Source organism: Podarcis pityusensis (genome assembly GCF_964106645.2).
Source record: "Podarcis pityusensis genome assembly, chromosome: 13".
In the NCBI taxonomy this organism is placed as follows: Eukaryota; Metazoa; Chordata; class Lepidosauria; order Squamata; family Lacertidae; genus Podarcis; species Podarcis pityusensis.
Genome location: NC_138038.1, coordinates 7483920 through 7510448, shown reverse-complemented (window position 1 = coordinate 7510448; position 26529 = coordinate 7483920). Strand labels below are relative to the sequence as shown.

The 26529-nt window shown below is 45.7% G+C and overlaps 1 protein-coding gene across 8 annotated transcripts in view; it reads left to right on the top strand.

Moving 5' to 3' along the window:
* Positions 1–26529, top strand: part of EPHA5 (EPH receptor A5) — a 250643-nt gene that overhangs the window by 199535 nt on the left and 24579 nt on the right. For 5 of the 8 annotated variants that reach the window (XM_080976572.1, XM_080976567.1, XM_080976573.1 and 2 more), the window contains 5 exons: positions 1042–1147; positions 11805–11872; positions 14660–14785; positions 16556–16741; positions 23022–23083. In XM_080976572.1, coding sequence (XP_080832698.1) covers positions 1042–1147; positions 11805–11872; positions 14660–14785; positions 16556–16741; positions 23022–23083 — 548 coding nt within the window. The remainder of the gene's footprint in view (positions 1–1041; positions 1148–11804; positions 11873–14659; positions 14786–16555; positions 16742–23021; positions 23084–26529) is intronic. The other 3 variants (XM_080976571.1, XM_080976568.1, XM_080976574.1) reach the window with 1 other exon arrangement.

The window sequence follows — 26529 nt, the reverse complement described above, 5'->3', positions numbered from 1 at the left end:
TGGTGGTGGTGGTGAAGCGGTGCACGGTGGGTCAGGCATGGAAGGCGGAGAAGGCATGCAAGGCTCAGGCAGCGCAATGCCTCCCTTCCCATCGGAGCAGCCCCAATCCCATTCCTACTTGCGTGCAAGCAGGAGGGTGCGCGGATCCCTCAGCTGGGAAGGGAGGCTTCCCGTTTGCCTAACTGAGAGATCCCTGCCCCCTCCTGCTTGCACGCAAGCTCTGATAGGCAGCGTGAAGCTTCCCTTCACAGCTGAGAGATCCCTGCCCCGCTCCTGTTCGCACGCAAGTAGGAGTTGGGAGGCTGCTTTGATAGGCAGCATGAAGCCTCCCTTCACAGCTTAGTTGCTGGGGTCAGGGAAGGTGGAGGCAGACCGGAAGCTGCATCTGAGACCCCCTACACCACCATCATATGGGGACTTCCGAGCAGCTCCTGAAGCCAGCCAGAGCCAACTGCTCCAGGCTGCTGAGACTGCTGCATTTCCCGGGGACATTAGATGAAATCCGGGGACATTTTGGGGATGGGATTTGTCCAGGGACTTATTCGCAAATCTGGGGACTGTCCCTGGGAAATGGGGATGTCTGGTAACCCTAGCTTAGTATTACATGCAAATCAGGTCTCTGTGTGCACAAAACATAAAGTTTGAACAAATGGAGTTAGAACTTTACAGTTTGAACAAATGGAGTTGCCATCAAACTTCGTCTGAAGTTCAGTTTCCAGGCAATTTAGGAAGTTGCTGCTTTGAGAGGAAATACAAAGAAATTACAAAGTTTCTTTGGGAAGCAAGACAGCGTCCGCACACCTCCATAACAGGCAAAATACAGCTTGCACAAAATCAGTTCCTTGACCTCGGCAGGCTTGCTAAAACTAAAAACACAGGTTTGTCATTATTTTCTTTCCAAAATAACAAAGTGACAAAAAACCCAGACATGCTAAAGAATTATTTAAGCCACAGCTCCTCTCTATCAGGCTTGAAGCAGGGCCCGTCCTGGAGGTCGATGGCAGTTTTAACCTTAATCTCTCTTTTTGTCTCTTCTCTCAGCAGTAGCTGCATCCAGCGATCAGAGCCAGATTCCTATAATTGCTGTGTCTGTTACAGTGGGAGTGATCCTCTTGGCTGTTGTTATTGGTTTCCTTCTCAGTGGAAGGTAAGGGGCAAAAGCTTGTAATTTTGTACTCAACACTTTTTTCCTCTGTCTGTATCTCCACCCTCCACTGACCTCCCTTTTTACTTCAATCTAGCCAGCTGTATTTGCAGCACGTTTCTTCACAAACTAGAGAACGTGGAAGCACTGTAGTCTATTAAACATGGGGTGATATTCTCAGGGGTGGAGGAAGGGAGGTGCAGTGGGGATGGGTTGCACCAGGTGTCACCACTGAGGGGGTGACAAAATGCCGGGCGGCATTCACCGCGGGGCATGCAGCGTGCCCGAGCCACGCGTCTCTCCTGGGAGTGACACGGTGGCTTGGGTGCCCATAGGCTCTGTGCTGCCCCAAATGGTCCACCCACCACCTCCCCCTCAGCTGTAGGGCGGCTGAGTGGGAGGAGTTAGGCAGACTCCTTGGAGGCCCTGTGGAGCATCCTGCCCCGGCTCACCCCGCCCCACGCGCGGCTGGCCCCGCCCCGGCACAGGGCACACAACCATCCCAGACGCTCAATCAGCTTGCTCTACCGCTGGATATTCTCTCTGCAAAGAGAGCGTCACCTATGCTTCCCTATGATGCTTGTCTCTAGGGTTCAGAATGCCGCGGCGAGACTCCTTACAGGGTCCTTGCCACAGGATCACATTCATCCAGTGCTTTATCAGCTGCACTGGCTCCCGGTGGAGTACAGGGTCAGGTTTAAGGTGCTGGTTTTGACCTTTAAAGCCCTATGTGGCCTAGGACCCTTGTACCTACGGGACCACCTCTCCTGGTATGCCCCACAGAGGACATAAATGACAACACTTTGGAAGTCCCGAGCCCCAAGGAGGTTAGCTTGGCCTCAGCCAGGGCCAGGGCCTTTTCAGCTCTGGCCCCGGCCTGGTGGAATGCCCTACCACAGGACATCAGGGCCCTGTGGGATTTGATAGCTTTCCACAGGGCCTGCAAGACGGAGCTGTTCCACCTGGCCTTTGGGCTGGACTCAGTCTGACCCCACCTATTTTTTTATTTTTTTTATTTATTTTTTTTTGATGGAACCCCTTATATGGGATTTTGTATATAAATTTTCCCTTGGCTCTTTTTGCTGGCCCATGTAGGACTAGCATGGATAGTTGGCCCTGGTGAATATTTGACATTTTCTCCCCTTATGGCTTTGATCTATAGGCTACCACTAAAATGAGGCTGCATTTTAAACTGTATTCTAACTTATATTTTAATCAACTGTTTGGTTTTTAAAAAAATGTTTTTACTGTATTTATATTCAGTGTTAGCCGCCTTGAGCCCGGCCTTGGTCAGGGAAGGCAGGGTATAAATAAAAATTTATTGCTATTATTGATATTATTATACAGAGGTGAACACCTATTTTACTTTGCCTAGTCAGCAGAATGGCAATCTGTTCTCTGCCCGATGGGCAAAATGTGGCCCCGACTCCCCATCAACTCATCAGGATAACCTTACTGTAGGTCTGGATTCATGTAAGGTTGCTGTTGCACAGGAAGCACTCATCATATTGAGTTGAGCCATGGGGGACGAGGAAGGGAGATGAGAATGGGAAAAAGACAATAGGTGATCCATCTTCCATTGTGCTGCGGGAGGGCAGAGGGAGGGAGTGGAGCGCAAGCCAACAGCTCTCCTTGTGTAGGTGAGAACATGGCAGCCAACACTTTCTGCAGGGTCCTCCTGTGAACCTGTCCTTCTTGTGCTAATTTTGCTCTTCCAGTGAGTGTCTCTACTGTAGTCTGCTCAGGAGTGGATTTTTGGTAATATGGTGCCCTGTGTGAGATAAAAAATGGCCCCCTCCCACCCAAAATAGTTCTAACTTTGAGTAGGTACCCATGTAAATACAGGTTGTTGTTGTTATTGTTGTTGTTGTTATATTGCACCCCCTGGACTCAGTGCCCCATGCAGGGGAACTGCCCACACCATCCTAAATCCAGCGCTGTTCTGCTTCTCCTGAACTGTGATGGGACAGAAAAAAGGGTCGCAATGCAATGTTGGTTCTTGCTCCACCCACCATCAACTTTGGCTCCACCCACCATTGGCTCTAATCTCACTTACTTTTCCTGTGGGTCATTGGCCCTTCATAGAAAAGTTTTCCCCGTTCCTGGTTTAAACAAGCCACAGTTCTATGCGTTTGGACATCACAGGGAAGTGTGGTTTGTTTCAAAGTGACTTCCAGTTCAAAAAAATAAGAGAGGAGGAGCACACATGCTTGGAGCTCACCAAAGCTTGTTCGTGTCACAGGAAACCGTGGTTTGGCATGACATCTGAACCATGCCTTTTTGAGTGACGATGGTTCTGGGATGCTCAAAACTGTTAAGAATCCACATTCACTGTTCCTAAAAAGCCCTTCAGCATTATTTGGCTTCTGCGGTAGCTTTCCTTCATGTATTTCAAAACTTGGCTGGTGCTTTGAGTGGCTCTTCACAATCCAAACTAAAACAGATTTTTTTTAAAAAAAAACAACCATCCTCCAGCTTTTCCAGCTAGCAGCCAATTTGGGAATGAAAGCAAAGGGGAGCTGATTTAAGAGGCAGAAATTATTTTAGCCCTGCTGTGTTTGTCTTGGATATGATTTTGAATGAATTCGTGGAGTGTCTTAACATGCTGTGGCATTACAAGGTGGTTGGGTTTTTTTATGCATTCCAAGCCAAGCTAAAGCCATTTTCTAGATTCTGCTAATCATTTTGTGGGCATATTTTGAGCCCAGACTAGTGCTTAGCAGACATCATGGGGTTCAAGTTCTTTGTAATTATTTCTAGCAAGTATCAACACTTGGCTACAGCATTGCTAGGCTCAAGCACAGCCGCAGCAGGGACTTGCCGCTCCTTATCTATGAGTTTTTGGTCTGGGCGAGAAAAGACCAATTTGCTAGAAACCCAGGCAGAGGGGTAAATGGCTGTTCCACTTACTGCGTCTTACTATATGGGATGATCTGAGTCAGAGTGGAAGCAAACATTGCACACCAATGCATGCAATTAAAACCCTCACAGCTACTTTCTTCTTTTTTGGAAACGGCTTCAGATGGGAGGCAGATTATATTGGGGTGGGGAGCAGGGTTATGAAGTATTCCCAAACCCTGGCAGGGGACACAGTGTGCCCCTTCTGGGGCACAATGTCCAGCTTTGGTCCTCACCCTGCACTCAGCTTAGCGGCGTAGCGTGGGTTGTCAGCACCCGGGGCAAGGCAAGTAATTTGCGCCCCCTAACCCCTAACCTGCCGCTGCTGCCAGCTTCTTCTTGCTGCTGCCTGGTCTGGTCTGGTGTGGTTCTCTCCCATGCTCAGCGCTGCGCTGGGTGGCCGCTGCACTGTCCCTCCCCCAGATAGTCCCTCGCTCTCTCTCCGCACCACACGCCTGGCACCCACCCCCTCCACAGTGGGCGGCGACCCAGCGGCTCGGATCGGATTCGCACAGCCAGCACTGCAGTGAGAGAGAGTGAGTGAGCCAGGTAGGGGCAGAGAGCTGCGAGTGCGAGCGCGCACCCCCCCCCAGATGTTGCGCCCGGTGCGGCCGGCCCCCTCTGCACCCCCCATGCTACGCCACTGACTCAGCTCTCACCCGTGGCTCCCAGAAATTGTCAGCATGCAACAGCAGCCACATCCTGGGAACGGCTTTGACTGGCTGGCTAAACCAGGTGAGGGTAGCTGAACGGTCTCAAACCTTCGGTTAATGAGGGGCTTCACCTGCATGCAGACACCAGCTCTGGCAGATTGAGCAGACAAGACCAAGAGTAGGTCCAAAGGTTAAAAAGGCAGTTGTAGTTGAGTAAGATTGTCTTCCATGAACACGGTTTTAACAGTGAGTCCGTAAGTGATTGTGGAGGCCAAGTCTGGATCTACACGTCCTTCCACAGTGGGGACTTTGGTTTCCAGGGTGGAGTTGATCACGGTGAGGGTTTGCCAAGCGTGCCTTCCTCTTAGCATGTTTCTCCCTTTCGTCCTGAGTTCAAGCGTCTTCAAAGCCCATGACACCTTTAATAAAGGTTGTTGTCCAATTGGAGCACTCGCAGGCCAGTGTTTCCCAGTTCTCGGTGTGTATACTACATTTTTAAAGATTTGCCTTGCGAGAGTCTTTAAACCCCTTTTGTTGACCACCAGCATTATGCTTTCCATTTTAAAGTTCGGAATAGAGTAATTGCTTTGGAAGACGTTCATCAGGCATCCGCACAACATGACCGGTCCAACGAAGTTGATGTTGAAGAATCATTGCTTCTTGTACTTATACTTGGTTTTGCCCTCACAGAAAGCAGTACTGGTCTAAACAGACCATTGGCTCAGTATAAGTGTATAAGACTTTGTGGTGGCATAAACCATCCTATGGCTACTCTAAAGTGTTGACACTTCATTCCGTTTGTCAGCTACAACTACAATCTTTCTGTTTGTTTTTTCGTAAGTGTCACAAATAGCAGGCTGGCATTCTGATGCCCTATGGTACCATAGGACACCTGAGTCCACTGGCAACAGTCCTCTGCAACCAAAGGTCAGGCAAGCATTAGTCATAGTGGTACTGTGGAAATGCATTAGTTTCTGAAAGTTTATGGATGCCTGGAGAATTTGAAATTAGCCCTGTTTTGTCCTGAACAATCAAGCTGCATTTTAACCTCATTTTCTTGCATCTATTCTAAACTCCCTTATTAAATAACGTGCCTTCTGATCGAGGTCATATTGCTGTAAAGCAAAATATTGATGGACGCTTTAATCATATGTTCGTTCCTTTTCTAAAAACACAAAACAACATTTTTTTTACTGTCTGAAAAGCAATTATTCTGGAAGATTAAAATAAAAGGTCATTAGAAGGCTTTGGGGTTGCTGTTGTTTTGTGAAACCCAACTGTTTGCTTGTTTTTATTAGACAAGCAGCAATGTTCATGGCACTTTTGCAAAGTGACATAAAGACACACACAAAAAGAAACAAAAAACACACACATGGTCCTTGCTTGATGGAGCTAGCATTCTAAATTTCAGTAACAGAGGGGAAAGCAGGTTCAAAGGGTTGTTAAATAAACAAGAGCAAATGCAGCTACCTGTATTTAACCTTTGTTTCCACTGATGTAAAAGTGAGAGGTGCACTTTTGTTACACCCCAGCTACAAATCTCAGAGCAATTTAACAGTCAATTCTTCCTCACAGGAAGCTCTGGGAATTGGAGAATAGAGGTCTCTTAACTACTATCAGCACCCTTCACGAACTAGAGCTCCCATAATTCTTTGGTAGAAGCCATGACAGTTTAAAGTGGTAGCGAGGTGCTTTAAATGTGTGGTTGTGAAAAGTATTTCAAACTATCTAGCTCTGAAAATACAATGTTATACATCTGCTGTGATTTACGGAGCGCCATGTGCGCTTTGTTTCTCACACTCAGGAACAGTAATTGTAAATATTAGTATAGACGGCATGTAGCCCAACTGCTCAGGGAATGAATCTGTCAGTGGCAGAATGCTTACAGCCCGGCATCTGCATAGGGAGGGAAACGCATCAAAGCTTAACACAAACCTGGGAACAGGTGAACCTGGGAGGGTGGCTGGTCTGAGAACTGGAAAACCAAAGGGAAGAGACTTCTGGGAGTCCGGGACTGAATGCTCCAAGGGAGTTGGGCTGAGGCCAGGGAAGGACTTTGGTCCTTCAGGTTTCAGTGAGGCCAAAATTTGGCATGCATGATCCACCTCTCGCCTTCCATTCTGCTCAGTTCTCTACGTCCTAGTTGCGATGCCCTGCAGTTCCCCCTGGACTCGATGCCCAGTGTGGGGGAACCAGCCACGCTGCCCTAAATCTGCCTGCGCCAAGACAAGAGAGGTCAGTGGGCTAAGGAAGAGATGGCAGCCTGAATTCAGTAAAGAGAGAATCTTGATGAACTGCAAGGGATTTAAGAAAGGGCTCGGCCCAGTATACCTGAAGGAGCATCTCCACCCCCATCGTTCAGCCAGGACATTGAGGGCCTTCTGGCAGTTCCCTCACTGCGAGAAGCGAAGTTACAGGGAACCAGGGCCTCCTTGGTAGTGGCGCCCGCTCTGTGGAACAACCTCCCATCAGATGTCAAGGAAATAAACAACTATCTGACATTTAGAAGATATCTGAAGGCAGCCCTGTTTAGGGAAGTTTTTAATTACTGATGTTTCAATCTATTTTTAATCTTTTGTTGGAAGTGGCACAGGGTAGCTGGGGAAACTCAGCCAGATGGGCAGGGTATAAATAATATATTATTATTATTATTATTATTATTATTATTATTATTAAGGTGTTTGAGGCAAGCAAGGAAGCACTATTTAAGTAACTAAGCTAGCCCATTTAACTAACTATTTAAGCTAGCCCATACACTGGAATTATATATATTTTTAAATACATGTAATATATATATATATTCCTGGACTACCCTGAGGCTGATACCTCTTTTCTGGAATTTAACTGCTGCTCAGATCCCACAGGCTCACTTTCCCAACCTTGCAGAAATTGGGATTTATTGGTCCTGGATTGAGTAAGTTGCAAAAGTAGGTGCAGTGTTCTGATAATCAGCATTTCATGACATGGAAGGGGCAAGCTTTGATCAGATATTCCTTAAAAATTTGTGTTGCCAGCCTGTGCCTAAGCTTAAAATAGTTCGCTCGTCCTAATATAGAAGGTGGTAAAGACAGTGTCTGCGTATTAGCCAACGCTTTTGTTCCCACACTTGCTTTGCTACCATACAAGCCTGAAATTTATCTGTCCATGTTCAATGAAAAATACCAGGAAGAATTTAACTCCAGTGCTAGAGGAATCCACCCCGCCGTCTGTGGTCCTGTCCCCATTTTGCTGGAAGACTTGCTGTCGTTGGTCCTGTTACAATCCATATGAGCACAGTGTGCGTAGCTTTAGGAGTGGCCACAAAAAGCCTATGTTTTTATTGAGAAAATATAAAAAAGGCAATTTATGGGATAACTATCTGTTTGCGAAGAGGGACGCGGGTGGCGCTGTGGGTTAAACCACAGAGCCTAGGACTTGACGATCAGAAGGTCAGCGGTTCGAATCCCCGCGACCGGGTGAGCTCCCGTTGCTCGGTCCCAGCTCCTGCCAACCTAGCAGTTTGAAAGCATGTCAAAGTGCAAGTAGATTAATAGGCACCGCTCCAGTGGGAAGGTAAATGGCGTTTCCATGCGCTGCTCTGGTTTTTCCAGAAGCGGCTTAGTCATGCTGGCCACATGACCTGGAAGCTGTACGCCGGCTCCCTCGGCCAGTAAAGCGAGATGAGTGCCACAACCCCAGAGTCGGTCACGACTAGATCTAATGGTCAGGGGTCCCTTTACCTTTACCTGTCTGTTTGTGACACTTTTATACTGCCCTTCAGCCAAATCCTCAGGGCAGTTTACAGACCTATAAATCAAATGATATATAAATTAGAATAAAAACAACTTTAACCATTCCAATGCAATACCACCATTATAATTATTGTAAAGTGTCCCAGAGAGGCGTTGGGGAAAATGAGGTGCTGGCATAGCAAATTGTGCATTAATGCTTCAGCATTTGGGTGGTCTGGGTGGGTGGAGTCACAGAAGCTGGAAAAGTGGCAAAAAAAAGGGAGGGAGGGAGCAAGTTATACTTTCCCCTTCCCTATGAACTATTCCTTAGCACCAGGGTTCCTCAGCTACTGCAAGGTTTTACTGGATCACTGGGTGATATACCTTTAAAGCTCATTCAGAGGACATTATTCCCCTCACAGAATTCTGGGAGCTGTAGTTCACCCCTCACAGAGTTTCACTTCTCAGCAGCCCTTAACAAACCTCACTGCCCAGAATTCTTTGCAAGGAAAACGCCTTTCGAATGAGTTTTAAAGGTATCATGTGTGCACAGCCAGAGTTCAGGGCTACAAGACTAGAAAGATAAAAATTAGCAAAAAGCTAAGGCAGGCCATGGAAGGACGATTTCTGCAGAAAAGGGAACAAATGATGGCAATTCTTCTTGACAAAGGGGGGGGTGTCCTTGTGTTTCAATACTAATTGGGTAGTCACACAGGAACACAGGGCTGTCACTAGCCGATTCATTAGTGATAGATACGTCTTCACTGAATTAAGCAGCAAGGAGGATTTGAATTTAGTGATTCCAAGAGTTCCCAAGCAAAAGTATAGAGAGTTGGGAAATTCTGTTTCCATTTCAAGAGAGGTTGTCTAAGAGATCTACAAAACGCATCCTGCCCTAATTTTTTTAACCATTGCCAGCTAACATTTCCAGGGAAAACTGAGACTTTGACTCAAAGAGATAATGTGAGGACCTAAAACAGAGGCAGGAATGTACTCTTTTCTTATTTGTGGCATTCCATGACTTGTTTCTCACCGGCAACTGAGTGTGTGACTCTGCCAGATCCTTTCTTGGCTACATGCCATCTCCTGCACTTTGCCAGAGTTGAGCCTAGGACAATATCGTATGGCCCAGCTCAGTCTATTAAAATATTAAGATGGATGAGACTGCAGTTGTGCTGATTTCTCTTGCTAAGGAACCAATTCCCAGGTGGTAAGCTGCAAATTCTGACCTCACCTCAACCAAATTAAACCTCACAAACTGATGCTAGGTAGTCCTTACAGATATCAGGGCCCATATAGAGAGATGTTTCCCCTCGTAAAGGTAAAGGGACCCCTGACCATTAGGTCCAGTCGTGACTGACTCTGGGGCTGCGGCGCTCATCTCACTTTATTGACCGAGGGAGCCGGCATACAGCTTCCGGGTCATGTGGCCAGCATGACTGAGCCGCTTCTGGCGAACCAGAGCAGCACACGGAAACGCCGTTTACCTTCCCGCTGGAGTGGTACCTATTTATCTACTTGCACTTTGATGTGCTTTCGAACTGCTAGGTTGGCAGGAGCAGGGACCGAGCAACGGGAGCTCACCCCGTCACGGGGATTCAAACCGCCAACCTTCCGATCGGCAAGCCCAAGGCTCAGTGGTTTAACCCACAGCGCCACCCGCGTCCCTTGTTCCCCCTCTTACATAATCCTAAACCAGGGTCATCCAATGATGCTGAATATTGGAAGATTCAGAACAGGCAAAATAAAGCACTTCTTCACAAGTTGTGTAGTGAAAATACGGTAAATGGAATTTCCTTCCACAGTATGTAGTGATGGTTGGCAATTTGGATAGCCTTAAAAGGAGATTAGACAAATTCATGGAGGATAGAGGCTTTCAATGGCTACTGGCCACTGTTGTACCGCCAGTATTGTCAGTGCTATGCCTCTGAGACATGTGAGTGGGGAACATGCAGTTGTTTTCAGGACCTTCTTGCAGACATCTCAAAGTCCTCTGGCAGGCCAGTGTGAGAACAGTATTCTGGTTAAGGTGGTCTCTGATCCAGCAGGGCTGTTACGCTCTAGGGTGCATCATCTTTGGACAGCAGTCAATGAAAGTTGACTTGCATATAGTAAACCAGCACCTCAGGGAAAGACGTATGCTAAACCTCTCTCTCTGGTGGGAGTGTTTTTGTCTGTTTAAATGTGCAAAGTGTTCAGATACCTGGACTGGTTGTTATTATTATTATTATTATTATTATTATTATTATTATTATTATACTTCTCTGAACTGGATTCTCGTCTTATAAGCACATCAGTAAAGAGCTCACAGCCGCCCAATGCAGGCCTTTATCATCCATTACCGCACTATATGAATCATTTTCTAGTGTAGTCTTGTAAAAACCAGTTACGTTGGGTTGTGTGCACGCCTCATGCCATCCCTTCACCAATAAGATTTGTCATTCTCCCATCAGCCCGTTTTCTCTCTTATAAATTTGTTAGAGGAACACTTTTACAGCCTCAGTTTTACGAAGCATGCCATAAATATTTCACTAGGTGATTGCCAGTGTGAAAGTAGGTTTGTTACCAGATAAAATGCCACAGGAATATTTAGAATGGAAATGCCACTCTTCTGTTTTACATTTATTGAACAACATTGACCTGTGTCCTGGGCCTCATTTTTTCCTTCCAGTATGATGGGAATAAGAGGCATAAATTTTCAGGGGAATAAGTCGTTTCCAAGGTATGGAAAAGATCAACCAACTACAATGCCACATCTGATGTATTTTTAGCAGCTAAAGAACTCATTCAGTTTATTTTAGATAAACCAAGCCTTAATGCTTGATACGTTCCGCAATGACTGATATAGCACAGTTAAGTCTTGGCATCTGCTAATACAGCAGTAGGCATAAATGTTCCCTTGTAGGACAATTTTATTTCCTGAAGTGTGCATAAAACAAATAGGAAGGCTTGTCACCATCCTTTAGATTACATTTCTTGCCATTGACAATATAAAGGAATGGCTGTGTTAACAGGCCTCTGCTTGTAAAAAACACTTTACTAATCAGTTATTAGGATCAAACAAGCCTGTTTCAAGAATTCTTGGTCCCCTTTAAGGAGGGCTATTGAGACCCCAAATCCTACCAGGATTTTCCTGTATCCTCTTCCTTTTTCTGAATTAAAAGGTGGATGTGGATAGCAGATCCCGCAGGACCCCAAGTACAGATGATGCCAATATTTTATCTAGCCCTTTTTTCTTTTCCCCAGACAAGGGTTGAATAGGGCATGCCTTGTATCCAGTTGAAAAATGTTGGTACAAACAGGGCATCTTTGCATTCCTTATTTGATAATCTGCCTGTTGTGTGATGGTTTTGGTGAGAAGCTTCCTTACATCATGCCATAAATCTTGTTCCATAACAGGAGGTGTGGCTACAGCAAAGCAAAGCAGGACCCTGAAGAAGAAAAGATGCATTTTCATAATGGTCACAGTGAGTAAAGTTCAGATAATACGCTAGAGAACTGCACGGCTTTCCAGTATTTTTGTCTTGATATGGTATAATACATAGCATTATAGTTCTATACTGTTTAGGGGCAGGCAGAACCAATGGGCTCACCTTCTCTGGCTTTTGGTAGAAAGTGGAATGGGTTTATTCCACTTTGCCAAGACGGCAAAATAGGTACAACATGAGACTGTTAATATCAGGGTTGTGGGTTCGATTCCCACATTGGGCAAAAAGATCCCTGCATTGCAGAGGGGTCGGACTAGATGACCCTTGTGAACCCTTCCAGCTCTACAATTCCATGATTCTGCAATTCATTCCAGTTCGGTAAAGAGAAGATGACAGAATCTTACCCCTTGCTAGATCCAGTCCTACGGAGTGTACGTCTAGCACAGGCGAAAGGGCTGCATTAGCTTCACACTCTTCAAGGCAAGAGTGCAGGGAATAAAACTTCACATCTGCATTGTTGGCCTCCTTTTATTTCCAAAGCAGCACTGCTGTTCCAGAAATGCTTCATGCCAAAGCTGTGGATTTTGCTCCCAAGCGGAATTCTGCCCCCAGCAAATGGGCTAAATATCCTAAATAAGTCAATTAATATTTTTACAGTGTTGCAGATATACTGGGAAGGGCAGGCATGACCCTCCAGTTTATTTAAAAAAACAACAAAAATGGCTAAAATAATTGGATATCGAAAGTGTTTCCTATTAGAAAGTTCCCAGGTGAGAGCTGGGAGGTAGTGTGAGACTTTCGAGAGAGGCCTCTGTGTTTTCTTTGTTCTTTCTCTGTTCTTGTTTTCATTTCAATTAGTTTCTTTAATTTTACTGTATTATGAAAAAGATTTGATAAAATATTTTCTTTTCTTTTTTAAGTATTTCGTATTAGATGGAAATGGTTAGAGATTAAAGAGCAGCTCCAGGATCTGATTAAAAACCAGCTCCGGAGTCTCTTGTTTTGCGTCTTGAGGCCCCAAGCCAGCCCCCTGTGAAATAACTACACACGAACACAGAGTTAAGGTTGATGGGTAATGTTAAGGCCACAACTTTATTGATTGCAAATTAAATGTGAGTGGTATTGACATAGGCATTGGCTGAAGACTATAACTGACTACTGCCCCAGTTGCCAGAGTCTATGTAGGAAAATCCATTGGGGCAACAACATTGGGGTTTTGCCCGACAGAAGCTTGCCACGAGGTTCCTGTGAACCCGGCATGGCCCTAGCTCATCAAGCGGACTTCGGACAAGATCCGGGACCCCCAGATTCCTTTAATGGAATACCTTTCAGGGTTGATGGCCACACCTCCCCTCCACACACAAAATTAAGCCAATGCCTAACCACCAAACCTGGAAAGTTGTGACGATTGCTAAGGGGGTAGGGAAAAAACCAAGTGGCCAGTGCCAATTTGCCAAATGGATAAAAATTCCTACCCAGCCCCTGTCCCAAGATAGGCAACTCACACATAGTGCAAAGCAAGGCTTAGAACCGACACTAAGGGCAGGAGGGCGGGTGTTCAGCAGCGCCAATCAAGAGCCTAGGGCACTCTTGCGCTGATGCTTATATAATTCCTTAACCCCACCCCCACCCCTTTCTTGATTGGCTGTGACCTGTGATGCCTATTTAGAGAAATGAAACTTAGACCTAGAAATGAAACCTACCATAGATTCCGGCATATAAGAGGACTTTTTAACCCCGGAAAAGAGGTTAAAAAGTCGGGGGTCGTCTTATACACCGGGTATGGGCAGCATGGAGCGGAGCCCACCCCCCACGCTGCTTCGGAAACAGCAGCAGGGTGGCTTTCTCCTGGCACGGACCTGCCCAGCATATTAGGCGACTGGGCCTATAAGACGAACCCTCAAATTGCAGCTAACAATTGGGGGGGTCGTCTAATACGCCCAGTCGCCTAATACACCGGAATCTATGGTACTTCGTCAGGGGTGTGTCCAGGGGCCCAGTTGCAAGAAGGACCGCCTTCTGAGGACGATCCCATTTCTAGCAGTGCTGTACTTACCAAACAAACAAACAAACAAACAAATAACAGGAGGCCTGCAATGCAGGTGTGATGTACCTTGAAGCATGTGAAGCAAGGATCTTGTGCAGAACCCCTTATAACTATCCAAAATCTAGAGGAGTCATATTTTCTGCAACATTTTTTCAATAATACCACCTTTGTGACTTTGAACTTTATATTTAGTTTTAAATCCGGTGGGGTTTGATAGCTAGGACTGCAACTCAGTTTGTGACATCTTAATGGGGTAATCGTATGAATTTAAGTTGAACTATCCGTTAAGATTGCGTGAATTCGTATAGGGATAAAAAGAGTATTTCTGAAGCAAGAAGCATACTTACTTTGTTGCTGTTGTTTATAATGCATACATATATCACAGCAGACATCATCTTAGAGAAAGGGAGCAATGTCTCTTTTAAAATGGCGCTTGCCACCTGCAATTTTTATGAACGTTGGTATTAAAAATACAACCCCTTTATTAAAAATATATACCCTACCCGATTAATCGTGGTTCCCTTCGGTCTATTAAAAGTTTTTTTAATAAATTAATCAAAGTGAGTAATAGATTAAATATTGCAGCCCTCGTGTGCACCAAATGTTTCTTAAGTAGCTCATAATGGTATCTTTGTGACAATGATATGCAGTGCTCACATACTCCGTTTTGTAATTAGTAAAATACATTTCCCTTTGCACTAGTGTTCCAGCTTGTTCAATTTTCAGTTCTGCTGCTCGCCAGTACTTTTAACATATTAAACCCTTAATTTTATGCACAGTTAAATTACCAGGAGTGCGGACTTATATCGACCCACACACCTACGAAGACCCAAATCAAGCTGTCCATGAGTTTGCCAAGGAAATAGAAGCCTCGTGTATATCAATTGAAAGAGTTATTGGAGCTGGTAAGATTACCAATATCACCATTTACCCTTCACTCACGCTATTGCTGTAACACCAGGATTCCGTTTTTGCATTGTGCGACCAGGTGGTGACCACCCCAGCCCCCAGGGACCACCAGAAAGGAATAATGACTGGTGACAACGTGTTATGGAATTAAAATTTGGCCATAACTTTATTAAACTTCCGAATGTAGGAAGACCTTCGTTTAGGCCTTGGGCGTGTACCCCTCCCAGTCCTCCAGCCGGGGGAAACTGGGGCTCATCAGGGTAACTGGGATATGGGGGTGCTCAGCAGGACGTAAGTGTAGCAGGCAGCCCAGCCCATATCCCCGCACGCAGGGTCGTTCACTGACAACCTTTCAGTGTATGGCCAGTGACACCCATATATATAACCCCTTTAAGAGGGGGACCCTGGAATCGCCGCCACGGGGGGGGTGAGTCGCCACTTCACGCCCCCCCCCCCATAGTAGGGTTACCAGATGTCCCCATTTCCCAGGGACAGTCCCCAGATTTGCGAATAAGTCCCTGGACAAATTCCATCCCCAGAATGTCCCCGGATTTCATCTAATGTCCCCGGGAAACATGGCAGTCTCAGCAGCCTGGAGCAGTTGGCTCTGGCTGGCTTCAGGAGCTGCTCGGAAGTCCCCATATGATGGTGGTGCAGGGGGTCTCAGATGCAGCTTCCGGGCTGCCTCCACCATTCCCTGACCCCAGCAACTAAGCTGTGAAGGGAGGCTTCACGCTGCCTATCAGAGCTTGCGTGCAAGCAGGAGCGGGGCAGGAATCTCTCAGTTAGGCAACAGGAAGCCTTGCTTCCCAGCTGAGCGATCCCCACCCCCTCCTGCTTGCATGCAAGTAAGAATGGCATTGGGGCTGCTCCGATGGGAAGGGAGGCATCGCGCTGCCTGAGAGATCCCTGCCCCCTCCTGCTTGCACGCAAGTAGGAGTTGGGATGGGGCTGCTCCTCAACGTGTAGTATTTATTTTATTTTATTTATTTATTTAAAGAGTCCCCGGTTTCATTGAAAAAAATCTGGTGACCTTACCCTATAGGCAAGAAAAGACTAAAGGATTCCACCCAAGGCCTTAAACCGCCAAAGTTGTGACAAATTGTATAAAGACAAGGAAAAGTTTCTTATCATTCTTTTTTATTTCTATCTTTAGTTGGATAATGGTGTTGTCCCGAGTGAATCTCCACCCTCCATCTCTCCCACTTCCTCATTCATCATCATCATCACCTCCTCTATGGGTGCTGCTATATGCCCTCTGTCTTTGAGTTCTTTGCTCTCCTACTTTTAAGGCTTTCCAGGTTCTGGGAGATGGAGGGTCTGGGATGCTTTCTAATGACAACATGTCCGGCAGCTGTTCTGGCTCTCCCATGATTTCCCAACTTTTCCACTCATCTGCCTCTGAGCTGGTACCTCCCTCAAACCCCTGCTATAAATCTATATTGTCTTCCTCTTCCTCTTCTCTGGAAGGGTCAGGCTGTGAAGGCAGTCTCCACCATTCCTCCTCTGCCCAGTCCCTGAGAGAAGTATGGGTTTCACTGGCATCCCTATAAAAATGCAGCCTGAAAGTTTAGGCTCAAGTAATTGAGATGTATGTAGCTGAGAAGAAGAATGATCTCCATCACATGCGTTGGGAACAGTGAATTCAAACAACTGGTCGTACTGGGTTAACCAACCTCTTCATTGGTTATGCATTGTGTGATCCTTACACGAGAATGGTCAGACAATAACCGGGAATGCTAACTTGGGGTTTGTTTTGTTCACAGGTGAATTTGGTGAAGTATGTAGCGGGCGATTGAAACCACCCGGAAAGCGTGAGCTACCAGTAGCCATTAAAACCTTGAAAGTGGGCTACACAGAGAAGCAGAGGCGAGATTTTCTGGGAGAAGCCAGCATCATGGGGCAATTTGACCATCCCAATATAATTCACCTAGAAGGCGTCGTCACAAAGAGTATGTACCTGCTGCCAATGAGTTATAATTTGCTTATAAATGTCTTCTTGGCTTATGAAATGCCATTCAAGCCGCTATCTTGGTGGCCTCAATGTGCCTACCTGTGGCATCTGTTGGGGACGCCGCCAGAGCTATTGAACCATTCGCATGGTCCCCTCGAGCACTTTTCTGAACCCCATTAATGCCAACGCAAATCTGTGAGACAAAAACTAACCAAACAAGGCTGGAACGCATCCAGACACAATTCATTCTTTGTCCTTCGCTTCTCCTGCTCTGGCAGAGGCTGTGATCCAGAGGCGGAGATTTTGCATGTGTTCCCTTTTCCAAAGAGCAGCCCCATCCCTTAACAACTAAAAGTAACGTAGGAAGCTATAAGAAACAGGTTGCCACCCAAAATGGCCATGCGTTGTTGGGTCTCTCACCTTTACCACAATGCACAATTTCCCCAGTGTTTTGATACTATTATGCAAGATTCTTACCTTGCCCCTGATAACAGCAAGCAATGATGCAATGGTGGTGTCTGGTGGGTGCATAGCTGTCAAGGCATGAGTTGAATTGTACGAAACATTACCAGGGGCTGCGCACAGTGTTGTTGCTTTCAGCAGCAGGCTGTGTGTTCCGTGCAACATGCCTTCGCCCTCACGTGTCCCATTTTATAACACAGCCTTGTCGATTCCGCCACCAGACCTTCATAAGGATGCCAAGGTCGCTGGTTCAGAAAGCCTGCCACTTGCTTTTAATTTTTCTCGTTGAAGCGCCTACTCATTTGTGTCCTTAGTTTTATGTTCCGTAATGCGATGCTAATTTATTCAGCAATTACTCTCAACCTGCAGCACACAGATAATGAAGCATAAGGTCAAAGAAATATGATTTCCTTGTGATTGAAACAGAGGCAGGGAGCCAGAAGCAGCACTCCTAGGGGGTGGTGTCATGGTGAGGTGCCATCCTTTTCATAATGCTGCCTTTAAGGGCCCGAGATAAGGGAGCTGCGCTGTACGACTTGCCTGTGATCTGCTATTAAAACCGGGCGCATCATAAATGCCACTGCAGTCTGGAGAGATTTTATGATAAATGAGGAGAAGGCAGAGCCCTTCCCTTAAATTGCTCATTTGTGATGCCTGAGAACATCAAGTTGAAGCAAACCCGTTCCGGTGCAAGGAAGCGCCATGGACTAACATTTCCCCACACTGGCCTATAAAACTACCTTTCCAGGATGGGAAATGTGGGCAACAGTGATTGGCTTTAGCTTCTTGGGGATAAAGATCTTCACGTAAAAGGCTTGTTGGGAAATTCGAATCACAAAGAATACAGTCAAACCTTGGTTCCCAAACACCCCAAACCTGGAAGCAAGTGTGCCAGTTTTCAAACGTTTTTTGGAAGCCGAACATCCGACGCGGCTTCCAATTGAGTGCAGGACATTAACTTATGGTCTGTGTGTGTGGTTTGGGAGCTGCATGGTCAGGGAAAAAACAATGCTGGCCAGGGTTGTAAAGACTGCGGAGAGAATAATTGGGTGCACTCTTCCCACCTTGGATCAAATCTATGCTTCCAGGTGCCATAAGAAAGCTGCAGAGATAGCGCAGGATAGTGCACACCCCAGAAATGATTTCTTTCAGCTTCTGCCTTCTGGAAGAAGGTACAGGGTTATAAAGACTAGGACTAGCCGCCTGAGAAACAGTTTCTACCCAAATGCGATTTTGGTTTTAAACGCATTGTAATGAGTCTGTGTGGGAGTATATTGTATTTAAAAATGGGGTATCAAAGTTTTTAGGGGGCTAACCAGGTTGGGATAGCTGGGATAGCAGGGTTGTTGGGTTTTGAATGTCTTATGTAGATTTTTCAATTTCGTTGTTCTGTATGGGACAATGACAATAAAGATTATTGCATCATGTTGTATCGTATCGTAAGCTGAATGCGCTTCCGGAATGGATTATGTTTGACAATCGAGGTTTGACTATAGAAACTATACCTGTCCTCTATGTTCAGGGAGGTCCAAAGCGTAGGTATTGCCACACTACAATCATCATCATCATCATCATCATCATCTGGCTGGGTTTTCCCAGCTACTACAGCCCAGTTCCTACATGATACGGACAGACCTACTGATGAGTTGATGCCCACCTCGGACCCTCACCGGCAGAACATAGTGACTAATTCAGTTTATAAAGGGAGAGGCAATTCTTTTATTCATAAGAAACAATCCCCTTGTGTCCTTAGGCAGCCACTCTCTCATCCCAGCTTTTTCTCCAGGGTAACTGTGGGAATAAAATGGGGGAGGAGAGATGTTTGGCTCCTTGAAGAAAGGACAGGATACGAATGTTCATTTAAAACCTTTTGAAAAGAATCAGCAATTACTTTTCGTCTGCACTTTTGTCTGCTAGGTAATGAAAATTGATTTAAGCAGAAAGCTGTATGTGTTCTACCAGCATTTCATTGAATTTATAAGGTCAGGAGCAAGTCACGCTCATTATTGCTGTGTCACTCGAGCATTTACGTATAAAAACGGAGTGTAGGCTATATATAATTACCTTTAAAACAACTCGGTCAAGAAATTAGTCTAATGGGGTTGGGAAAACATTGCTACTGTTGTCAACAATCAGGTAATAAAAATCTTTATTGTGTGTTACCGTGATTGAGCATCTTAACTTTTTTTATACTTGAGGTGATTCACGCAAATGTATTCATGGATTTGCTAGCGATACATATATTCAGCATTACAGAAGGGAATTTGCAAACATCCCGTCCCAGGGTGGGGGGATTAGCCGGGCTCCTAATGTGCAATGCTAGTGTACAACCAGGTGCAAATATGTACCAGTACTGAGGTGTCGATCTGGGCCTCCCTGAATTTTCGGACATAACTGTAGATGAAGACATGCACCCCCGTTCATCATGCATAGCACACAAGGAGGGCTGTGTACAGACTATGTCTTTAAAGCACATTTGAAGCACCTTATACCCACTCAAAGAATTATGGGCCCTATAGTTTGTTGAATTGTAACTTTGTGGGGTGTAAACTACATACCCAGAATTCATTGGGGGGGGGAGAACATGATTTGAATGTGTCGTAAAGGTACAATAAATACACAGCCTAGAGTTTGGTTGGCATCTCTGTGAGGAAAAGTAAATCTCCAGCTTACACAAACATACACTGCTTGAGTATGGCGGGGGGACAGACGGACCTCAAAGCTTATTTTAAAGCTATGTTTTATTATTACATTTTTGTATTGCATTAGATGGTTATATATAAGGTGTACATTCTTTGTTTTTTCAGCTTGTAAACCGCTTTGAGTATTGTAAGATAGAAAGCCTGTATACAAATTAAAAGTGGTAATCTATGCCACAATGATAACCAATAACTGAAGACTTGCTTCCACAGGCAGGTTTCTAGGGATGCGATCTTCAATTCTAGTCGCATGGCTGCGTTACTTACGCACAGGGGAAGCATTAGGATCCGACGTAGGAATTGGTTTTGCAGAGTCTCAAGAGGAGCAAGATCTGTCATCACGGCCCAGAGCGGGGCAGCATAGGCAAGCGCGGTAACCACTTTTGCCTTGAACACCTTTAGGGCCGAGGGAACATGCAAAGCTCCATCCGAAAAGAAAAATCGGAGGAGCGCATATGACAGAGTTTTGGCCTTATTAAGTAGGTGTTGAATTTGTGCTTTCCACCCCAAATTGTATTGAAAAATAACTCCTAGGTATTGAAATTTTAGGACTTGCTCTATTTTTGCTCCGCCAAGCTTCCATTCGTATAATCTCCGACTTCTGGTGAAAATCAGAATCTTAGATTTAACATGGTTGATGGTTAATTGGTTGAGTTGACAATACGTGGCAAAGATCTTCAGAGCTCTGGTTAGTCCAACACGTGTATAAGATAGAATTACCGCATCGTCCGCATATAAAAGGAGTGGACAGCGGTAATCCGCTAGTCTAGGCGCGTGTGTACTTGGAGATGAGTTGACTAGGGGTGCTCGCATGTCGCTGATGAATAGGTTGAATAGGCAGGGAGCCAGTATACATCCTTGGCGCACTCCCTTGTTTATTGGTATCGAATTTGTGAGGTCGCCCGCAGGAGTAAGTCTCACTCTGGCATGGGTACCTGCTCAAAGACTGATCCGCCAAAGACTGGATGACATCGATTTACAGCGAAATTATACGCTGGGGGGAGGTGTTTGTTCGCCCCAGAACATTGGTATTACTTTAACTTACTGCGTTCCATCATACCTCTCCTCCCTTTCGACTGTTGCCCATAGGCTGGCCTTCACCAAAGCGAGGTTTAACGTTTTTCCCTCCAATGTTCTGAGACATAGATTCTCAAAGGGCCAAGCCTCCGCCATGTGCGAATGTGATAAGGAGACGCCGGAGTCGCTTCAGCACATTATGTTCACTTGCCCCTTGTTCAACGGGCCACGGGCAAATTTGTTGGGATCAATCATGCAGAAACTAGAGGGTACCCCACCAAAATTCCACCTTGCCCAAATCTTGCAGGATAAGGATACCCATACGACCCTGAAAGTGGCTAGGTTTCTGGTCGCTGTCCTTACCCAAAAGCGTTGCCAAGGAGCACTACAAGCTAATTAAGGCGCAGTATGTCATTCCATCTCATAGTATTTTATTGTTACAGTGGTGTTTTAGCGGCTGTTTTTACCCACGTGCACAAGCTGTTATTTATGTCTTGTTTTTTCTGTATGGGCCTATGGCCGTAATAAATATTATTATTATTATTATTATAATTAAAAGTGATGATGAGTGATGAAAGCGGTTTACAAAAAAGATCAGAGAATAAAATCAAGAAAAATCTACAGCCATACTTTAAAACAGGCAAAAGTTAAAATACTGAAACAGATTAAATGATCTCCACTTTCTTAACCTCCTCTCTAAATAAGAACATTTTTAGCTGTTGCTGAAACAAGTACAGTGAAGATGCCTGCTTGATATCAATAGACAGGGAGTTTGAAAGTGTAGGCGCTGCCACACTACACAATAGAGTTCTTAAAAATGTTTCGCCTCAGGTAGAGAGGAGGATGACACAGATACCCAGTTCCTTCTCCTCTTTGGAGACCGCTGGATTCTTCTCTGTCCCTGCAGTCACACGTGTCTTCCTATGGGTTCATAATTCAGCCAGGGTTGGTACCACTCTTATCTACCAGCTCTTCAATTTGCATGAAAGTAGCAGCTCTGAAAGGTGCACAGCTCCAAAAACCAACACTGGAGAGCTGCCGCAATTGTGCAAGCTGGGGCAGTCCTTTTTTGTAGACCCCAATGTAGAGGTACTGAATTGTACAATCTCATCCTGGTGACAATTCACCGGGAGCTTAGCTACACCAGAGATAATTGCCTGTGAGAACATCTCCCTGAGCAAGGCCAGTGCTTTGCTGTATCGTAGATATGAACTTTGATCCCATTCATCTTGCTTGATAGCCTTCAGAGCACCTAGCGAAACATTCTCAGAGTGTTTGGCATTTCCTACACCAAATGGCTTCTAGAGTACTTCTGTCCAAATGAGATATTCCATAGCAGTGCTGTATTTACATATAAGCTAAACAAGCTATAGCTTAGGGCCCCACTCTCTTGGGGGCCCGCAATAAATTTAAAGGGGGGAAAAACTGGATGTACATTTCCAAAATATAAGATAAAAAAACAAGTAAAATAAAACCTACCTACAGCAACAGTGTTTTGTGTTGTGTAGGCTCCAATGATGTAAGTAATGGGCCCTGCCAGCTCCCTAAAATATCACTGGTTTGCTCATTTCTATATAGAGAGTGCCTACATTCTGCATGTGCAAATGGTTTTCGATACCTATTAGGACCATAAATTACCATATAGCATATATTCAACAGAAAAAAACAGCCACAATTTGTTGTTGACAAAGGACAGCTGGACATATAAAGGGCCCCATTACCTTCAGGAGCTTAGGCCTCATCAAACCTAAATCCGGCCCAGTTCCTGAGATCAGTCTGTAGAAGAAGCCGCAAAATAAGGCAGAGTCTTCAGCTAGGGTCTGTGTTGTTTACCAGCAAATTCTGACTTGGCACTTCCCACGGCTCAGAGAACAGTGTGTTGCATTTGAGAAACGTCTTTGTTTGTATTTAAACACGCTGCCTGTAACTTTCATTGGATCGCCATGTAGTACTTTGTTGTACATGTTGTACTTTGAGATGGAAAATTAAAGGTCCTTGCCAATTTTCCCACCCTACTGACTTGTTTGTGAAAATGCACAATTTGCTGTAGGATGTTCCATGACTTACAGCACTGAAAGGGTTTTGATCTTCTTCATCTAGGTAAGCCAGTCATGATTGTAACCGAATACATGGAAAATGGATCTTTGGATACATTTTTAAAGGTAAGACTTAAAATGCGTATCAGCATCAAATCACCCCTATGCCGCTTTAAGACAATACTTGTGCTTTGAAGAAAAGTAAGAATGATTTCATTTTAGAAACAATCCTTGGCAGGATGTTGTTGTTTTTGTTTTTAATTCAGTTTATATACCACCCTTTATCTAAAGATCCCAAGGTGGTGTACAACATTAAGAATGTAATTTACACAGCATAATAATAAAAACATAATACACCGCATAATAATTAAATGTAATCATCTTCAACAAATAAATAAACTTCTATACACCAGAGCCTATTTTATCCTTTGCAAGAAACTGGAGAGAAATTCACTGTGAAGAATATATTCTGGCATGCTTTTTGGATGTTGCTATTCTTGCTCGTATCATTTCTTTCCAATATTTGCTTCCCAAATGGTGGCATTAAATGTTGTTTGCTTGTTCCACACTTGCACATTTTACACGTGAAAAGTCTATTCTTCTTTTCTGGTGGGGTGGGAGAGATAATTTTCAAATGCAAAATGTTGGTTAGCCTTCTTTCAAGCTTTGATGATTATGGTCATTCTTACTGGTGAAGCCTTTGAAAGGTTTCCATTTGCCATTTGCCTCTTGCTGTAGAAGGTCTTTCGTCACTTTAGGATGGTTTGTGTGGTGAGTTCCCGCCTCCCCCCATGGAAATAAAGACACGAGACACAAGAATTCAAGTTAATGGGTCAAATTAGGCCACAACTTTATTGATTACAGGAATTGAGCGGTATTGGCTTAGGCATTGGTCCTACAACTAACCGGTTTCAACCGGTGAGGGTTAACCACCAATAGGGGGAGTCCTGCTGAGGCACGTCGGCTAGGAGCTCCCCCTGGAGTTACCGCTTGGGGCGTGCCGAGGGCCCACACCTCCCTAGGCTCAGTATGAGGCCACGCCCCCGGAATCCTTTACCGGACTACCCTTAGTTTTGGGGAAGGTGATGGCGCTTCCTTCCCCCCCATCATCTGCATAACAATAGATCAATACCATACCAATGCCTAACCGGCAATACCGTGGAGTTGTGATGGATTGCTACGAGGTAGGCGAAAACCAAGTGGCTGGAGCCAATCTGCCAAATGGAAAAATTCCTACCAGGCCCCTTGACGGCGACCGACCGGAGTCCATAGCATCGTCAGAGAGCCTAGCCTAACGGGTGGGCGGGATGGGAAAACCTGGGAAAGAGGAAGAGCCTCGGCCGCGCCAGATCTAAATGCAGCTAGGCCACGCCCCCCAGCCCAGCCAATTGGCTGGGCCGGGGATGACGCATCCGAGGATTCCCCGGGTCATCGTGGGGCTGAGCCCGGCCCTGCGAGGGTGGGGTGGGTGTGGAGCCCGCAATCCCACCTCCTCCCTAGCTCGGAAGTGGCTTTGTAAGGAAAGGGGGGCAGTGCATCAGAAACCTCAAAACCGCACAGGTCAAAGTTTTTTGTGCTTGGGCTGTGTGCTTCAGACATTGCTGATTCCTGAGCCTCTTGCGCTTGCTGATCAGAAGGTCGGTGGTTCAAATCCCCGTGACGGGGTGAGCTCCCGTTGCTCTGTGCCAGCTTCTTCCAACCTAGCAGTTCGAAAGCATGCCAGTGCAAGTAGATAATGACCGCTCCCCGCTTAAAACGGGGGGCGCCCTTTGCGGGGACGCGCGCAGCCCCTAGATCTGGAGCGGCTCCAACAGCATAGGCTTGGTTTGCCTTCCCTCAGGTGGGATACCTGCCTGGCGGCGTAATGGGGGTGGCTATCTCTGCTTGAACATATGTTCTCCAGAGCCGGCCCATCCCCCCCACACACACTGGATAACCCTGATGCTCCCTAGGTCCCTGGCTGGGGACTGGGGAGGGAGAACACCCAATGCCTGAGCCGAGGTCTACCCACATTTGAAATTTAATAAAGTTGTGGCCAATTTAATCCCATAGCACGTTGTCATGAGTCGTTATTCCACATGATGGGGGGACCGCGCGGGATCTGGGGACTCCGCCTGTCCACGCAAATAGGTACCGCTGTGGCAGGAAGGTAAATGGCGTTTCCACATGCTCTGTCTGGTTTCTGTCATGGTGTCCCATTGTGGCAGAAGCGGTTCAGTCATGCTGGCCATGGGACCCGGAAAGCTGTCTGTGGACAAACGCTGACTCCCTTGGCCTGAAAGCAAGATGAGCGCTGCAACCCTATAGTTGCCTTTGACTGGACTTTACCATCCAGGGATCCTTTAACTTTTTTACCTTGCAATACAAGCAGTTCTTGCACTCCTGTAAATGACTATGCATGGCACCAGAACTGCCTTGATAGCCCCTTTGTTGTAAAAGGTACGGGAGGTGGGATTCAAAACTCTTGGTTTTCCTGGACCTCTCGGCCATTTTTGATACCATTGACCAGGACATCCTCCTGGACCACTTAAGGGAGCAGGACGTTGGGGGCTGTGCATTGCAGCTGTTCCTCTGAGGGCAGTTTCACTCCCATGTGGAGACGTTGGGGACTGTCACCAGGTGGTTTGGCTCATGAGGACACCAGTGTGCTGTTGACGCACAACTCATATCTCTCTGTGCCATTTGAATTAAGAGAGGCAGTGCAGGTGGTAAACTGGTGTTTGGTGGTGGTGTCAGGCTGAATGTGGTCCCACGGGTTGAAACTGAACACTTCTTCAACCAGGAACCTTCTTGCATCTGAAGACCATCTTTTGAGGGCTTTCTCTGAGCAACCAGGAAAGAGGCTCAGAGTGTACCAAATGGAAATATGGGGGCTATTGTTTTGTTGTTTCTGTTTTAACTATTTATTTGTGCTCGTGTTTTTATCTTGTGAACTGCACTGATAAGACCCTTTGATGAAGGGCAGTTTATAAAATCAAACAAACAAACAAACAAACAAATGGGAGAGGAGGTTTGCGGTTGTTGTCCCCTGCCTGTCCTGTTCTCTCCCCACTAAGACCCCCCCCCCCGGCACTTTCCTGACATATGTTTGGTGCCGACTTCTCCCTTCTCCTAGGCATTTGATGGAATATGATCAAAGTTGTGTCAAGACTTTATTCTAGTCCCACTGGGTTGCTGATAAGTTTTTGCCTGCTTCTTTCTTTGTTTTTCTGTGGAGGGTGGTTCTGTTTTATGCTTTTTTGGTATTGGTTTGTCAGAAATTTTGATGGCTGTTTTTAACAATTTTGTATTTTTTAAAAAACCTGATTGTAAGTTGCCTAGAGAATGCCCTGTGTTAAGCAGCTAAGAAATTGAATAAATAGATGAAATTTCTGCCCTGGAACCTTTGGGTAGAGGTTAGATTATGAATACATTTAATAAATAAACGATAAATACAGCATGTTTAGACTTCTAAGCATTGCTTTTTACCCATGGGTAGGCAAACTAAGGCCCGGGGGCCGGATCCAGCACAATCACCTTCTAAATCTGGCCCGCGGACAGTCTGGGAATCAACGTGTTTTTACCTGAGTAGA